The sequence below is a fragment of the Schistocerca gregaria genome, chromosome 2 (genome assembly GCF_023897955.1).
Source record: "Schistocerca gregaria isolate iqSchGreg1 chromosome 2, iqSchGreg1.2, whole genome shotgun sequence".
Classification (NCBI taxonomy): domain Eukaryota; kingdom Metazoa; phylum Arthropoda; class Insecta; order Orthoptera; family Acrididae; genus Schistocerca; species Schistocerca gregaria.
The window spans coordinates 216,897,524-216,917,095 of NC_064921.1; the positions used below are offsets into that span (position 1 = coordinate 216,897,524).

The 19,572-nt window shown below is 36.9% G+C and overlaps 1 protein-coding gene across 2 annotated transcripts in view; it reads right to left on the reverse strand.

Annotated features, from left to right (window-relative positions):
- Positions 1-17,728: 17,728 nt before the first annotated feature.
- Positions 17,729-19,572, reverse strand: part of LOC126336710 (zinc finger protein 501-like) — a 99,984-nt gene continuing 98,140 nt past the window's right edge. For both annotated transcript variants that reach the window (XM_050000679.1, XM_050000678.1), the window contains one exon: positions 17,729-19,454. In XM_050000679.1, the coding sequence (XP_049856636.1) occupies positions 18,893-19,454 (562 nt within the window). In that variant the 3' untranslated portion in view covers positions 17,729-18,892. The remainder of the gene's footprint in view (positions 19,455-19,572) is intronic.

Consider the following 19,572-nt stretch of genomic DNA (forward strand, 5'->3'; position numbering starts at 1 on the left):
TAGAGCTAACAATGACAATAGTACGCACAATGTAGTATCACACAGCATATCACCACAGCTCTTGAGGGGGGGAAAAATCTGCATGGTACTGAGGTTTGCAGCTACCCCTTACTTTTTTCATGTATAGTTGTTGAACTCAAATTTTAACTCTACTTCTACGTAATTTATTTACAGGACAGTTTTCTAAAAATGGTTATTTGGGAAATAATATTACAACAGTGATACTGATAAGCATTTGGAAACTAAGACGGTAAAAAAATGCTGTAAGTGATGTGACATGATTTGTTGCTCCAGAAATGACTAGATGCCTGGCATATACGACACTTTCAGTAGCATACTAATCTTAAAAGCAAGAACTGTTCTTACCTAAATAGAGACATACCTATTACAGACCCCATCTGATTCTAATCTCCTATCGCCAGCTGTAATTAATACATTTTATACATTTAATATGTTGCAGCTAGTCTACTGACTTTTATGATCTTTGCAGTTCTTGGCATGCAATGCTGTCACCTGACTTTCTTCTTTGAAACAACCAGGCCATTGTTCACATTAGTTTTGGACACTCCCTTTATAAAGTTCATCATCATTTATCCCCTTCAGGCTTCAGTTCCTTATATGGTATGGAAATATTTGTGATTCTTGTCCCCAATGTAGTCAACAACCCTCATGAGTGTAAGGCATCCATTTCGCCCTTTTCTTTCCACTTGGCCATCTTTGAACATTCAAGGCGATGGAAGCTTCACAAAAAATTTAGTGCTCTATTGTCTTAAATTTTAGGATCATAATTGATATTTACGGATAAGTAATATTCACTAAGTTTTCAACACGGCCTTCATTTAGTATATAAAGAATGTTTCTTGATGTACTGAAATCATTGTATTCCTTTAATTTGCTTCGTTTGAACATAATTTGACAAGTCTGTGCTGGTAAAACAGATATGAAAGTAAATTCTTTGATATATTCATTACAGGTTTTATGACAACTGATTCATCACAATTTTTGTCTAGGTTTGCAAATTTTGACCTGGTTCAGAATATACTTAAGTGAATTCAAAGTTAAGTGGGGTATTGTTGTATAGTAGTGACAGAGAGATTCTAAAATTCTTTTGAGTGGGTGCCACAACATTAGACACTGTTGTTGAATGGCAAAACATGAATGTGAAAGATAGAGATGACCAGCGGGCTTGTAACACAAAAACTATAGTGGAATCTAGGTTTGCATAAGTCCAGTTTAAAGGCTGTAATTCTATAACAACCAGATGGCAGTACATTTGCATGAGCTATACATTTTCTAAGAGCCTGAAGGTTATTGTGTTGTAAAGTAGAATCAGCATCATTAGCATTAGTTAGACAAAAAATACTGTCATCGTAATAAGTGTACAGTTAAATCCTACGATGGGGCCAGTTACAGAGGAAGCTTGCAATTGGTGATGTGTTACTTTGATGTAATCTGCAAGTGCAAAAGATAGCATCCAGATAAGCACAGCAGTGCAGTAAATTAAGCAGAAAAAGTGTATTCACAAGCAGCAGCAACACAGACAGACAGATGACAACAAAGGTCAGTATCTGATGGCCACTTTCACATTGTTACCTACTCTGTAGTGTAGAAAGTGTATATTGCCAGTGCTCAACTACTGTACTTCATGGAATGTTGACAGTTCTGTGTTTACAGACTATCTTTAGTATTCCACCATCATTGCATATAAGCTTCAGATCAACAGTGAAAGGCAAGGAAGAGCACACAGGGTGTATACGTGGACAAGGAAAGAAAAAAAAGCCCGTCTTTTTCCAGTATTTCCCGGTTAAAAATATTCTCTCCCCCGGTTGACAGTACATTTTCCTTTATCAATCCTTTGATGGTTATGGTTTTATATGAGGGCGTACAATTTCCGGGCACTTTAGAAAACGAAACTCAGGGAAGAAGACACATTTTGGAAATATCTTTGACGTGCAGCAACATGTACGCTGTGTATTTTCGTATTGCGAAAGTATACATTGGAATTCCACCAAACACTGCACCTTACTTTCCGAATCATTGAAATCGAGATTTCGATGTGCTTTTGTAAGCCATTCGTAGCTCATGTCACGTGATTTCGCCAGCCGATGACAGCGGATATTCAGAGCATAGCATAGCAACATCACTGTTAAGTAGCACAAACACACAAACAGGGAGAGTTAATAGTTTAAACTAATATACATAATGTTGCTACAAGAAAAGCAAAGCTTTCACATATATTATTGGTATTCAGCTGCAAGAGAAGCTAAGCTTTCGCATATACTGTTGATCTCCTTGCGTGTGTTATACTTTAAGATATATCACACAAATGTGCCAGTAAAATTTTTAATAATGACATAAATGTCTGATCTTCAGGGTTCGAAATTACTACTAAATGGCTCGTTATCTAAGAGTTGATTTTTAAATGAGAGTCAAACGCAATGTGATTTAAGAAATTCATGGCACTTTCTCGCACATAGTTCAACTTATGTAAAAGGATATTTACTTTGAAAGTAACGCTTTTCAAACCACTATTCGCAATATTTTCCCGCGACCTGTTAGAAATAGGCTCGTTTCAACAGTCGCCAGAGAGCGTAGATAACAGGTGATACCGTGCTTGGGTAGCTATCATAATGTAGGAATTCCGTATGTTGTACGTGTAAAACATTGAAAGATCATACATTATGTCATAAAAGAAACGAGACATCAGAGGATACTGCAAGAGCATCGGAATTTCGTGAACCATATTAAAATGTGCACATTTAAAGTGCATACTTACAGGGCACATTCGTATGTCCACGTTCCCAATGAAGTAGGCCTCGACCTGATATTAAGTTTTTCAGTGTGGTTTTCGTGATGTAAATTTTCTTGGAGCATCTGTACTGTATTATATCATGTCTGATTCTTTATTATGGCATAATGCCATACTGTAAGTAGGATGTAAGTAGGCTGTTTAGGTTTTTTTATTGGTAACGCCATGTAGCGCTCTGTATGAAAATCACTGGCTGTGCTGTGTGCACTCTGTGGCTGGTTTGCATTGTTGTTTGCTATTGTAGTGTTGGGCAGCTGGATGTTAACAGCGCGTAGCGTTGCGCAGTTGGAGGTGAGCCGCCAGCAGTGGTGGATGTGGGGAGAGAAATGGCGGAGTTTTGAGAGCGGATGATCTGGACGTGTGTCCATCAGAGACAGTAAATTTGTAAGACTGGATGTCATGAACTGCTATATATATTATGACTTTTGAACACTATTAAGGTAAATAAAGTGTTTGTTCTCTATCAAAATCTTTCATTTGCTAACTATGCCTATCAGTAGTTAGTGCCTTCAGTAGTTTGAATCTTTTATTTAGCTGGCAGTAGTGGTGCTCGCTGTATTGCAGTAGTTCGAGTAACGAGGATTTTTGTGAGTTAAGAATTCATGAAAGGTATAGGTTTTTGTCAGTCAAGGCCATTCTTTTGTAGGGATTACTGAAAGTCAGATTGCGTTGCGCTAAAAATATTGTGTGTCACTTACTGAATGAATGTCTGAGTACTTTCAGTTTTGCTCAGCTGTTTGAAAATCAAATAACATAAGATGTTTATCAACACAGTAATTCATTAATTTTACTAAGGGGACGTTACAATACGTGCTAGGAAATGAAATCGTGCACTTGAAATGCAGCGAACAGTTGAAACTAGCCAGTACTCTGGAATTGAACATTTCGTTTCAAATACATTGAGTGCTTCTGCGGAAAAGGTTAACAAAAGTCAAATTTCTTTAGCAAACAGACAAAAATAACTTCATTGTTCCGCAAGGCGATTAATGATTGACTGTCAGAAAGGGGAAATAATATAAAATCCGCAACTAATGACATATTTCAGCCTTCCGTAATTATGTGAATGTATTTTAATTCATTTGATAGCTCACGGCCTTCAGTGTGCGGTTTGTTTTTATTTGACGTGAGAGTAAAAGAAGAGGAAACAGCAAAATCACAAAATGTAAACACTCAGACTACTTTGCCTATCAACCCCGGAACTATGACATTTGCGAATATTAAGGGAACTTGTATGTCCACTGATGTAATTGGTTTCCCTTTGTCAGACCATGATGCAGTATATCTTAGTCTTAATAATGTAACTTCAGACTGCACTAAACGAGACTCTAAAATTGTGATTACAAGACCAGTGAGCAAAGAGAGGGTGGATAGGTTTAGACATGCCCTCACTTATTTCAGTTGGGACACACGTTTTAATAGGTTTCAACACTGTTTAGGTGATATTGTTTTCACCAAGTTTTTCTCCGTATTCTTAAATATATTTGAAAATAACATCCCTCTGAAAAAATGTACAGTGAATATTAGTAGTAATTACAAGAAAAGGAAAACGAAGGAATGGTATACTCCACAGTTAGGGCAACTGAAAAATACTGTCATGCTGTATTCTAGTCTGTACAAATCCAGTAAATCAGAACTGCATAAAGAACTCTATGCTAAAGCTAAATACAAGTATAGGAAGGCAATAAATGAAGCAAAGAAACTGCATAACATAGTAAACATTGAAAAATATAACAATAAATGCAAAAAGGCGTGGAGTGTAATAAACTCCATTTCACACACTAAATACAAAGAGGAAATCGCCATTACCCCAGAAGAATTTAATAAATATTGCATCCAGTCCATTGAAGAAATTAGTAGTTCAATAAACAAACCCCCTGAAAATGCACTTAGCATTATGGACAGCTGTTTTGAAAAGCTTCCCCCGAGCACCTTCACTTTCACGGAAGTGAGCCCAAATAATATCCTAAAAATTGTAAAAAATTTCAAACCTTCAGTTAGTGTTGATTACTATGATATGTCAGTTAATTTGTTGAAATATGTTATTGATTGTGTGATTTATCCTTTAACCTTTTGTGTTAACAAATGCCTAGTTGAAAGTAAGTTCCCTGACATACTAAAAATTTCTAGAGTTGTGCCCATATATAAAAATGGGGAAAAGAACTGTCCCGCTAGTTACAGACCTATATCCATAACCCCAGTTTTTTTTAAAATTTTAGAAACAATTATGTATGAGCAAGTTAGTGTCTACTTGGGTAAACTAAATATAATTAGTGATAAACAGTTTCGATTTAGAAAAGGTAAATCCACAACGGATGCAATGGACTCCCTCGTAAAATTAGTCCTAGATGTGTTCGAGGCTAGGGACTATGCCCAGGCTACATTTTGTGACCTGAGCAGAGCCTTTGACTGTGTAGACCATGACACTGTGCTGAAAAAGCTAGTTTACTATGGTTTTGATGACAACAGTATAAATATGTTCAGGTCTTTTCTAGGGAACCGTCAACAAGTTGTGTGAATTGGTAGGGAGAAATCAAATTTGGTTAATGTTAGGTACGGAGTGCCTCAAGGGTCGGTGCTTGGACCTTTACTGTTTATACTAATGATTAATGACCTGCCCTTATTCGTAAATTCTCACACAATATTGTATGCTGATGACACAACTTTTCTACATAAAAGCTCTGATCTCGGTACACTAAAAACACTGACTGAAAATACCCTTGCTCTGTCCTCATTATGGTTCAAAGCTAACGGCTTCCTACTAAATGGAAACAAAACCCAGACACTTTACTTTAGCCTCAAAGAGATTCCCAATTACCAAGAATTAGAAACTGTTAAATTTTTAGGTGTTACTATTGACAATAAATTAACATGGGAACCACACATTAAAAATATATTGGCTAAGCTTTCAAGAGTCATTTATCTAATTAGAAATTTAAAAAGACATGTCCCCAATGACTATGTGAGATCAGCATATTTTGCCTTCTTCCGAAGCATCACCTCTTATGGAATCTTACTGTGGGGTAGTAGCTGTCATGTAAATGACATTTTACTTTTACAGAAGAAAGTGATCAGAATAATAACGGATTCTGATAAAACAGAACATTGTAAACCTCTGTTTATTAAATTGCAGTGTCTTACAGTAATAAACTTATTCATCTACAATGTTTTATTGTACATTAGAAACAATGTCTCTAATTTTGTGTTGAGAAATGATATTCATAGCCATAATACTAGAAAAAGAACATCTGTAGACGTACCATATCGTAGATTATCAAAATCGCAGAACTCCTACCTAGTTATCGGACTAAGGATGTTTAATAGACTAAGTGCTGACTTTAAAGAACTGCCTGTAAATATTTTTAAAGCTAAATTATACAAGCTACTAGTGAACAATCCGTTTTACACCATTGATGAATTTTTTAAAGATGAAAATACCGTATTCTAATGTGTACCTATTTTATGTTTAAACCAATTTACATCGATATAGTAGTTTATGTAGAAATATAAGCTCTTGACTTTGTCTATTGCTGTAACCAGGTGAATGACAATAAAATTTTTATTATTATTATTATTATTATTACTAAAAAAACGAATTTTCAAAATATGTTCATCTTGTAGCGCACATCTTTCTGAAAAGTGTGAAACATAAAACATATATATTCGAGGAAATGTAAGACATTATTTGGTCTTAAATATGCCAAAGTGCAGTGCCACGCCTCTTCATAAAGCATTTTTCTACCGCACGTCCAAACTGTATTCAGGAGAGTGGAAATTGAAATGCCCTGTGGTGCCTCTCCTGTTCCCAGTCAGCCGGTTTGACAGCCTTCCCCCCCGCCTTTTTTTTTTTTTTTTTTAACAAAAAGTCTCGCATTTAATAGCGGATAGGATTATTTGTAATCGAGAGAACAAGAACTATTCAGAAAATCTGAAATCTTTATTGCCTATTAGTTAATAACTTGCTGTTTTGTGTGACATAAAATTAAATATAGGATATATAAAACCAATACTGACAAGAGATAAGCAAGGAATTACACATTCCTTCAAACCTTAGCTCCTAGCATTTTTTCTCTCTAATCTTGCTACAGCTTCACATGGCGTGCTTTCCTTTCTGCGAAAGAATCTATTACCTCATCAAAGTTCGTCAAACGTTTTGCTACACGAAAAATCGAAATGTCGTTATCTAATACTGAAAATGCTGTTAGTACAAATAATACCCAAGACTGGTGTGGTTTCTCGATCTGATTACATCTATTTTGTCTCTGCCTGCTACATAAAACCAAACAGGCCTTTCTAATATAGCAGCAATTTTGTAACACACCAAATAAACGAGACTGTTTTGGCACAAATGGCCATTTTTATAACACGACAAGATTTAATCGACGAAGTACCAATATCAAATGCCTATTAGGCCTACTACATGCAAAAAGCTTCCAGAATAGAACTTACCCGGCTGCTAGCCGGGGACTGTATTAGTGGTCCTAACTAGTGTTGCAATCTGGCCAAAAATTTTCTGTCAATTTCATTTTATTGGATACACCGAGAAGATAATACGTAATCGTTCTCGCCTGTTATTCCTGTCAGTCGTTTATTTCTATTCTGGTAGTCTGAATCTATGGATTTCGCTAGTAATTATAACAACGCTGATCATTCGCAAACCTAATCAACCATATAATCATTATTTCTAGATTCGACGAAGATTCTCCTGACAGAGACATCAGTACACTATGCATGTATTCACAAGTCAACTTGTGATTTATCCAGAAATCAACTTAAAATGTGTTCAAAAACCAACAGGGAAGCGTTTCAAAATCATATGAATAATCGATAGACAAACGTGCTAGGGATGCTAGGCGCTTTGTGAAACAAGTTTTTTTTTTTTTTTCTCAAGAATATGAATTTGGCGCCCCTTTTTCCCGATCGCCCGTCTAGCTGCTTGCTGCGACTGATTGCACAGCCAACAGCCATATACCTGTAGCCAGAAGCGGGAGAATCTACTACTCACACGTGACTCAACTGCGCATGCACATGATCTCGCGCGTAACTGCCAAAACAAATCGAATGTAAACAGTTGCGAGTTCATGCTCATTGGAAGCAATTTCTTGTTATGAAGCACTGCACAGTCTTCCTAAAGCCTTTGACACATATTCAACTGGCAGACGCTTGCATGAGCACTTGGTGTCGTTGTATATGGCACATTTCCTTTTCAATCGTTTTTTCTCTCGTTTATGTTTTATTGTTGGAAGTATTATTCTGCAGTGGCGGGATACAGTAATATCCTTTGTTAGAGAATCGGTTCTTACCAGTCAAAATTACAAAAATTTAACTGAAAACTGAAACAATGAAAAATTCCCGGAATTCTAAAATTATCCCGGTTTTCTCCCGGATGAAAAAAATCCCGGGTTTTTCCCGGATCGTATACACCCTGGCACACTGCTCGTCGAATCACAGGTTTCAGACGCTACGCTTCATGATACAGAGATGTCTATTACAAACTATATATTTTTGACAGCAGGAAATGTTACCATAGAATGACAACAGATGGCAGGAAGAAATGATAAGAGAATGACTTAAAATCAGTTGGAAAATGAAGAAGCAATAAGAAAAGGGAAAATTAACAAATAGAAAAAAAGGAATAATTTGAGAAAGGAAATGAAAAACACAGAGACAGAGCAAGAAGAGAAAAGTATAAATTGCTTCAAATGGAAATTGAAAGAGACTATCAGTTATTTTGCTAAGTTGAACAAATCTCTCCAATATTTACATTTGTTTACTTGTTCAAATATCCCAGTTTGGACTATCAAAATATAATTTTTGGAAATATGAATAACTGCCTTCTTTCCCCAAAACTCATTTTAGCGAGTGCTTCAATAGATGCCTGTGTGAGGTTTAATTTCTTTTTTATTGTCTCCCACGAATTAGTGTAAGGCAATATTTGTATTTTATCTTTTACTTTTGTTACTTTATTTAGCTTTAAGATTATTTTTTCTGAGAGGATGGTGTGGAGAACTAGTTATAATTCTCCCTATTTGATGTTACAATGGGCACTAAAGCTACCTGTAATGAAATTTTTTATTTCCAGCCTGAAAACTGACATTTTCTGCGTATTTGTTGGTTTTTGTGGAATTCTGAATTATTTCATAATCTGACACAAACAGTTTCTATTGATACTGTTGGAGGCTCTTTTGCTGTCAACGAACAATCCTAGAGTGTAGGCTTTCACGGCCGGTGTCTTCAGTAATTAAAACTTCCGGGCTATGAGGCCATGGTCCAATAGTTTCGTTGCCAGCTGCGGGCAACATCATCTGAGGTGAGTCTACGACTCTACTACTAACAATGTTTGTAGTTCTTGATTATACTCAAATTTCTTTTCAAACAGGAAGTAGGTCCTATTTCAACAGCATCACTAGTTGTCTGGATGATGGAGAAAATCATGAACTGAATTTTATGACAATAATGGGAAGTGACAATTGAAAAGATTCTTTCTTACTTAATCAAGTACCCAGAAAGCAATTTATGTAACTAAACAGTAACAATAAATGTTGGAAACATTAAAACATGCAACACTTTTGAGCCTTTATAACTTTACTTTCTGCCACTTTCACCACATTTTATGTATGTCTGAATTGCTTTTTTTTTTGTATTGTTACTTGTTTTTGTTGCTCAAAAGTCATTTGAACTTACACAGCTAGCTAAGTAATTTTTCCCTAGAGTACAAACCAGAACAAGTGGTTTAATTATTACTGTAAGTCACATGTTCATAATTGATGTTACCTTCACCTTCTTTGTTTGTTTACAGATGTTTTACTCACATAAATTTCACTAAAATTTGGTTCCAATATTTATTCACGCATTTAGTAATTCCTGATTCAATACTTCAAATACTGATAATAAAATATTTTCTTTTCACATTTTATACTTTGAAACTGTGCCTTAGTAAAAAATCTGGTTTCCTTTTTAAATATTTTTGTTAGATGCATTTTGTCTGTTATTGTACAGCTTCTTCACCAAGTATGTGGCCAAAATTTACTGTGCCACACGTGGTAATATCTTTTAAGACTTTCATTGACAGTTACCTGTAGTTCATGTAATACAGTAATTCCTTGAAGCTTGGTGGGCACCATTCACATCTCTCTCTACACCAGTAAATGGTTCACTGTAAGTAGTTAATATTTTGTGCTATTTGTTCTATTATTTTTATGTTGTTACTGTTATTTAACATTTCCTTGCCTCACTTACTGGCAGTTCGACTTTTCTCAATAACATCACCATTTTACCCTTCAGGAATTTCTTTTACAATTTATGTAATAACTGTTAGACATTCTCTAACTGCTTTAGTGGAAAAAATGTGTGAAACAGTAAAGTGACAATTCCAATGGAGAAATCTTAAATTTTGTTGAAGACAACAGAACAAAATACAGGAAGTGAAGGGGACTATTCCTAAGAAGTGCTCTCACAGCAGTGTATCAAAGAAAAGTGTTGGATGGTGGAGAAAATAAAGTTTCATTGAAATAATTGATTCAGAACTGTATGGCAATAAGTAAGAAGGTTACAAACACAATGACATGGCTCCACAGCTTCTGAATGTTTATCTTAAATGAGCTTTCTGAATGTTTATCCTAAATGAGCAGGTAACATTGTCAAGATTTGGGTTATGCTTATCATGATATATAAAGTAACAGTTCAGTAGGTACTTCAAAACAACACTGAACTGTGTCACACAGCCAGTAAGTGAGGCAATGAAATGTTGTTGACTGTAGTAGCATAAGTGCAATGGAAAAAACAGTACGGAACGGAACAAAATACTTACAAAGAATCATTTACTGAGTGATCACTGATAATGGAGGAAGACAAGTGAATGGTATGGATATAATCATCGTCAAACTTAAAAGTAAACTGAAGAAAAAGGATATATTACATGAATTATCGTATCTGTCACCAAAAGTCTTTAAACAATATCACTATGTGTGGCACAATAAATTATGACCACATTCGTTGAAAAGAAGCAGATGCAGAAGTTGTGCAGTATCACAGAGAACTTTGCAACCTGCATGATGTTATAGCACTGTATATAATTAATCCAATGAGTTTATTATCATAATTTTTTGTTTAATGCGAAAGAGAGTGTTCTGTTTTTTTTATTTTTTGTATGTACATCATCATGATCTAGTGAGTGCTGAAGGCTATACTTTGCACGACACGAGTTAACAAATTGCCAAATGCAATACCCAGGTTATTAACATCCATCCATTGCAACAAGAAGTCTAAAGCTACACCACACTTCCTGATGTGATTATGATCTTATAACGAAATAAATAAAATTCAATGTAATGTATCTGAATATCACAATACCATGAAAAGGATAGATTACAGCCTACCATAAAAAATGTTGAGTTACAGACAGCCACAACAAAATGACTGTTACAACTTGAGCTATCAACATCTACATGATCACTCTGCAATTCACATTTAAGTGCTTGGCAGAGGGTTCATCGAACCACAATCATGCCTCACTATCTACTATCTCTGTACCATTCCACTCCCGAACAGCGAATGGGAAAAACGAACACCTAAACCTTTCTGTTCGAGCTCTGATTTCTCTTATTTTATTTTGATGATAATTCCTACCTATGTAAATTTCGTAAATAGATCTCGCCGTGACGAAAAACATCTTTGCTTTAATGACTTCCATCCCAACTCGCGTGTCATATCTGCCACACTCTCTCCCCTAGTATGTGATAATACAAAACGAGCTTCCCCTTTTTTGCACCCTTTCGATGTCCTCCGTCAATCCCACCTGGTAAGGATCCCACACCGTGCAGCAATATTCTAACAGAGGACGAACGAGTGTAGTGTAAGCTGTCTCTTTAGCGGACTTGTTGCATCTTCTAAGTGTGCTGCCAATGAAATGCAACCTTTGGCTTGCCTTCCCCACAATATTATCTATGTGATCTTTCCAACTGTAGTTCGTAACTTTAACACCCAGGTACTTAGCTGAATTGACAGCCTTGAGAATTGTACTATTTATTGAGTAATTGAATTCCAACGGATTTCTTTTGGAACTCATGCAGATCACCTCACACTTTTTGTTATTTAGCGTCCAACTGCCACCTGCCACACCATACAGCAATCTTTTCTAAATCACTTTGCAACTGATACTGGTCTTCGGATGACTTTACTAGACAGTAAATTACAGAATCATTTGCGAACAACCTAAGAGAAATGCTGAGATTGTCACCCAGGTCATTTATATAGATCAGGAACAGCAGAGGTACCAGGACGCTTCCCTGGGGAACACCTGATATCACTTCAGTTTCACTCGATGATTTGCCGTCTATTACTACGAACTGCGACCTTCCTGACAGGAAATCACGAATCCAGTCGCACAACTGAGACAGTACCCCATAGGCCTCCAGCTTGATTAGAAGTCCCTTGTGAGGAATGGTGTCAAAAGCTTTCCGGAAATCTAGAAATACGGAATCAACTTGAGATCCCCTGTTGATAGCGGCCATTACTTCGTGGGAATAAAGAGCTAGATGCGTTGCACAAGAACGATGTTTTCTGAAACCATGCTGATTACATGTCAATAGATCGTTTCCTTCGAGGTGATTCATAATGTTTGACTACAGTATATGCTCCAAAACCCTACTGCAAACGAATGTCAATGATATAGGTTTGTTGTAAGATGGATTACTCCTACTACCCTTCTTAAACACTGGTGCAACCTGCTCAATTTTCCAATCTGTAGGTACAGACCTATTGGTGAGTGAGCGGTTGTATATGATTGCTAAGTAGGGAGCTATTGTATCAGCGTAATCTGAAAGGAACCTAATCGGTATACAATCTGGACCTGAAGACTTGCCCGTATCAAGCGATTTGAGTTGCTTCGCAACCCCTAAGGTATCTACTTCTAAGAAACTCATGCTAGCAGCTGTTTGTGTTTCGAATTCTGGAATATTCCATTCGTCTTCCCTGGTGAAGGAATTTTGGAAAACTGCGTTCAATAACTCCGCTTTAGCGGCACAGTCGTCGGTAGCAGTACCATCGGCACTGCGCAGTGAAGGTATTGACTGCGTCTTGCTGCTTATGTACTTTATATACGACCAGAATTTCTTTGGATTTTCTACAAAATTTCGAGACAATGCTTCGTTGTGCAACCTATTAAAAGCATCTCGCATTGAAGTCCGTGCCAAATTTCGCGCGTCTGTAAATTTTAGCCAATCTTTGGGATTTTGCGTTCTTCTGAACTTCGCATGCTTTTTCTGTTGCCTCTGCAACAGCGTTCGGACCTGTTTTGTGTACCATGGGGGATCAGTTCCATCTCTTACCAATTTATGAGATATGAATCTCTCAATTGCTGTTGCTACTATATCTTTGAATTTGAGCCACATCTCGTCTAAATTTGCATAGTCAGTTCGGAAGGAATGGAGATTGTCTCTTAGGAAGGCTTCTAGTGACACTTTATCTGCTTTTTTAAATAAAATTATTTTGCGTTTGTTTCTGGTGGATTTGGAAGAAACGGTATTTAGCCTAGCTACAACGACCTTGTTATCACTAATCCCTGTATCAGCCATGATGCTCTCTATTAGCTCTGGATTGTTTGTGGCTAAGGGGTCAAGTGTGTTTTCACAACCATTTACAATTCGCGTGGGTCCGTGGACTAACTGCTTGAAATAATTTTTGGAGAAAGCATTTAGGACAATCTCTGAAGATGTTTTTTGCCTACCACCAGTTTTGAACATGTATTTTTGCCAACATATCGAGGGAAGGTTGAAGTCCCCACCAACTATAACCATATGAGTGGGGTATTTATTTGTTATGAGACTCAAATTTTTTCTGAACTGTTCAGCAACTATATCATCGGAGTCTGGGGGTCGGTAGAAGGAGCCAATTATTAACTTAGCTTGGCTGTTAAGTATAACCTCCACCCATACCAATTCGCACGGAGTATCTACTTCGACTTCACTACAAGATAAACCACTACTGACAGACACAAACACTCCACCACCAAAGAGGAGGAGCAGAGAAAGAGAAAAATATCAGTGGGTGCCTTGGCAGAGAGCTGTGCACAATGAAGGTGAGAGAACATGAATTAGGAGGAGGTGACAGGACAGGGGGAAACTGTTGGGTAGAGGGTGTGGGAAAAGTATGTTACTGTAAGCTGAGGCCAATATAACCACTGCATGAAGGGATGTTAAAATGAATATAAGAATGGAATTTGGCACTTAGCTTTGTGAAAGTAAAAGTATATGAAGTTTGAGTGACTGTATCTAAGTATAGTAATGGACCACAGCGATGAACTATAATATCACAGACATTTTAGCTGCCATAATTGCTGTGAGTAGCTTAGGATTAACCCTCCTTTTTCTGTATATAAAACACAATCATTCATGATCATTTAATTATTATTAAATGTTGTTAGTAAGACACTAAAATGATTTCTACAATAGCATGTGTATTAGTCAATGATAATCATAGGCAAGCTGCAAACTGTATCTCTCGATGACAGAACGTTCGATTATGTAATATTATGAAGCGTAAATTGTGACTTAATAGCTACTTAACATTTCACTTCTAATCTGACAGAAATATACAAAATCAGAAACAGTGCAGATAAGTCGTAGCATCAGAAATATGAAGTAGAAATAATAAATAACACCTAAAGATGCTATTAACTGTATTGTCTTCGGAAACGCAGCTCCAAATGAAGGGTGATCGATTGTGCAAAAAATCAAAATTAATTATTATTACAACCCGAAATTTAGTTGCCATTACAGTGAATATGTCTGCTCCATCTGATGTGTAGATATATACAGTAGATAACGACATCAGTATCTTATGTCAGGGAAGTCGACGACAGCAGGTCAATGGAGGGCAACTACATCGGGATAATTTTGTAAGTGGTGATGATGAGGCTCTGTTTTTGTGTGTGTGTGTGTGTGTGTGTGTTTGAAGTGCCACTGGGCTCTGCCTGTGTGACTTCAGAATGTGCTAGGGAATTTCATGAAGATGAGGGATTGGGATTGTGTGTGTTTTTTCAGTGTGTGTAAATTTGTGTTCATCTTTTGTATGTGTGTTATTGGTCCCTAAAGTGATGCAAAAGGGTTAATTTTCGACATCTGTGTGATACTTCTGGTGGTTCATGTCCTAAATTTTGTATGAGAAAGTGGGGTGAAATTTGCGTTGTTTTGTAAAATTTTGTAGATTTGTTCTGAATAAGACTGTAAATAGTTAGTTGGCCTAAAAAGTCTCTTACATGTGTGTTGTGGGCATATCTACCAGCACCTGAAATGACACGGAAAACTTTGTTCTGAAGACAGTGCAGCCTGGTTAGTGCTCTGTCTGACACCTTAGACCACATCGCCGAGCCATACAAGATGACTAGAAATATGAGCTGGCACCAGAGGAAGAGTTTGCACAGTATGATTAATCCGTCACCTTTCAGGATGGGATACAATCTACAGAAAAGTGCACAGCCTTTGTTTGCTGCGGTGGTGAGATGCCTGTTCCACATCAGGTGTCGATCTATTTCATGGCCAAGTATATTATTGAGCTTCTCCATGTCAATTCTCTGTTGTCAATGGTGAGTTATGATCAGGGAACTTGATTTTGGGATTGAAATAGTTTGCCTGGCACTTCATGGGGTTGGTAATTATTTTCCAATGATTTTTATTTTCTTTGTTGAGGTGTTGTTGTAGGTGGTGGTGTATATGGAGGAGGATGTGACTGCTTTTGTATATGGCAGTATCACTGGCATAGATAGCAGTCTCTCTAACAATCTGCCTTGGAATGTCATTTATGTATATAGTATAAAGGACAGGACCTACAACCAAGCATTTCAGGACTCCTGCCTCAATCTGCTATCTCTGGATGGACTAGTCTCCATTCCTTATGAAGAACTGGCATCCTGTAAAGAAGGAGTCAATGATCCAGATTACATGAACCGAGCACCTTACTGATCTAGTTTATAGATTAGGCCAACATGCTAGATGTGGTCAAATGCTTTCTCTATGTCCAAGAACTCTGTTCCTTGTTCTACAAATTGCAGGAATTGTTGGGTAGTGGAATGCTCGGTGCTGAAACCAAACTGTTCAGGCAGGTAGTGGAGAATGTATTGTAAGTATACCTCCTATCTGCGCAGTTGAGAAAAGCAAGTGGTGGAGGGGAGGGTCCACACGGCCTGGCTTGTGAAGCAGCCATTGAAATCAAACATATTATGTTCAGCTGCATGTTGTGCCACAGGTTGGTGTTCTTCACTCTTGGCCACAGTTTGGTGATGGCTCTTGATCCTGGTGGATAGCTGGTTGGTAGTCATTGCATTCGGCTATAGTGACCAGAGAGAGCAGTCATGTCTGCTTGAGGTGTGCTTGCTTGTGTTTTTGTGTGTTTGTTTTCTTTTCTGAAAGAAGTTTTGACTAAAAGCTCAGTGTGTAACAATCTTTTTCTTGTGCTTGTCTGCAACTCAGTATGTTATCTGTACAATGAGTAGGTATCTACCCTTTTCATAATATTTCTGTTGTTGTGTCTTAACATTGATCATAATAAACCAAGCAAAAGTGTCTTATGAAACATAAGACATGTATATCCAAGAAGAAGATTATTTCACTTGTGTCTCTTATGAAATTTTTACCAACTTGTTAGATGCATATGAAAAGGGTGTTTAATTTTGGTAAGTGACAGGAGTCAGAAGTATATCTTTGACTTTATAAAAACTCAGATTTTGAGTATTTATAAAAGAATAACTTTGTGTTTCAAGGGCAGAAAGAAATACAAGCTCTTGATTGATGAAAAGTTTACAATCAGATTACCTGGGAAATAATCATATGGCTTATTGATACTGGAAACTGTTAATTTTAAGTATAACTGCTAATGCGGAACACAGCAATTCACTAATTTTGTTGATTGCCTACTTCAATAGCATTGCTGGTTGTCTGGACGATTGAGAAAATCACTAACTGAATTTTAAGACAATATGGGATTGCGACCATAGGAAAGAATTTTCCTTTCGTTACCATACTCTTTTGCAAATTATGTGAACCTGAGGATACTCACAAAATTACCAATACACTGTCAAACTGTATCAAGTAATGGAAATCCCAGGATGGAATAACATTATTCTGAAAATTTGTAGATTGCTGTACACCATGTTTTTTTACTTCAGAAGAAGGCCTTTTGGCCAAAAAGGCTTGAATGTATAGCAGTCCTTTTGTTGTGCCTGTTGTGTCTCCTCTTTATGGCAAGCAGCATGCTATCCTTTTTGTAATATTGTTGTTATATCAAACTTTCGTAGATGAAGGGACAGCACATAGTCATAACATCATTAGTTATACCTCAATCAAAATAGCACTGTGATTGGCAGTCAAGCACGGGAGGGGTCTGTGTCAATTAACCCTTTCGCGGGATGTTGGGGATATATTTCCCACTAAATGTATTTCTTCACAGTGTTTAAGGGATATGTGTTACCACTTCTGTACACTCCTGGCATCTAGTGGCACTCTGCTGCACCAGCTGTAGTTTTTGTTTGTTGTAAAATATAGCCTTCAGGACTGTGGAAAGTATATATCTCACCAAACAATAGTGTTCTAGTGGTTATTGGGAAGTATGGTTACCACCAAAGCAGTTTCTGTATACTTACCACAAAATTAGTCTGTCGTTTGTGGTCCTTCGGAAGTGTACTTACCACCACCTTATGGGTTTCCCAAAGCTTTTTGGAATATGGCTTACCACCTCTGTTTATGCCTGATGTCTTGTGGTAGTACAATGCACCAAATGTATGAAAACTGCTACAACAATCTTCACTTCTGCAATATACATTATTGTGACTTGTATCAGATCATACCATTATTGTTGTGATAAAGTTTCTATTCATATTGCAGTAAGTAAACTTTTTAAATAAAGTAAAAGAAAACATCAAATAAAAACTTTATTATTTTTTACATGTAATGGCAACACATAACAGCTCACAAAAGGAACACATAACAGCTCACAAAAGGAAAATCCATTTGCAACCACTGTTTTAACACCTCATAAAGGTGCTGTAATGATATATGTACCACCATAGTTTTTGGTCCTAAATCACAAAAATAAAATTATCAAAAAATAAATATAGTCCGCTGATCACAATTCTAATAGGATCGCAAAAAAATGCACCTGAAAAAGGGTTAACATTTGTCTGAGCACACAATTTGTCTGCGGCATTAGTAGGTAGGCCTTTCATTCCAGACACAATCGCACACTGCTGGTTAATGTGCAGTACATTGTTTTTTCAGGAGGATGGCAATAGTCTTATCACTTTTCTCTTCACTTCTGCTTAGCAGAGCAATACAACAGCAGTCAACAGAATGGAAGGCATAACCAAGCTCATTTTCTGAGTGGTTGTTGATATGGTAGGTGTCCCATACCAACTAACTGCCACAAACTTTGTAATTTTGAGTCAGGTAAATATTCTTTATCACAGTTTGACTTTCAAAAGGGACCTGTTTCACTATCCTCTCCTGTCTTACTCATAAGAAAATAAAGTAGTTTATTCAGTAATGTGTTTCACATAAGTCCAAGTTTATTTGAACCAGTTGGTGATTCTTTTATTTCTTGATACTTTGCATCCATACTGCTACTTTTCCAGTACCTATCAGTTGTTACTGTGTTTATTCCTCACTTAATGGTGCTTTTTCACTAGTTTCTGTGCAGTTGTGCAACATTATTTTATTCTGCAGGCAAGCTGTTAATGAGTGTCACATGCAGTACTTTTGTGAGAATGGCAGACTTCAACTTCTCCAAGCCTGTGCTATGTTCCATTTTCTTTTTCTTTTTTTGCTGATGATTTGTATATTCTTCTGAAACAGTTTTATTTTCCATGTTCATGGCTCTTTTCCCAGTTAATTTTTCTTTCCACCTGCGTTGTTGTATTTCACGCTGAATACTTCAGAAATACTTGACATGTTATCTAATTCATTCTGTTTAAGTACCATATTTTTCTTTGCCTTTGGAGCATCCATATGTTTTTCATTTTACAATGCCCACCAGAAGCATACACGATCGTCCATGTTTTATGTTTTACAGTGCTCACCAGAAACATGCAGTCTTCTTTTAATTTATTTCTACTTTCACCGTATCTGTTGAAGCCACATGCAGTTCCTCATCTGATCTGCTGGCCAAAGATGATAAATCCAGAGAAGAGTAATTTCCAGGGATACCTTGAGAAAGTAATTCCATTTGTGAAATACATTTGTTATTACACACAGCTAATTCTTCACTGTCATTGTTCACTCTATCCTCATATTCTGTAAGTGATGATAAATCTGCCAACGCTTCTAATAGAGCAATATTGATTCTTTCCCGTTTTCTGCGAGTTTTTGGATTTGCCCACTTAATGGCATGGTTATTTCTCCATTCTACGGATAAACTGGGAATTTCTTCATTACTATGCACTGAATGACCTTCGCTAGAATTTTTATGGACCCACCCAGAGGCATGTTTTTGTTTCCAGTGAGAAGCAAGTGCATCAAATGTCTTGCAAGTATGACTGCATTCGGGACACTTTCTTTTGGAAGGACCATGTTCTTCATGAATATGTTCCCTTAGTACAGTCTTAAGTTTGAATGATTTATCACAAATGGTACATACATACGGCACAGCACCAGTGTGTATCCTGAAACAGAAAGATTTCCTGATGTGACAAATCACAAAAAAATGCTACTTAAAAATGGTTTATCATAATGGTACACAGGCATTTACAAAACACTGAGCAAAAGATGCAATGTCCACTG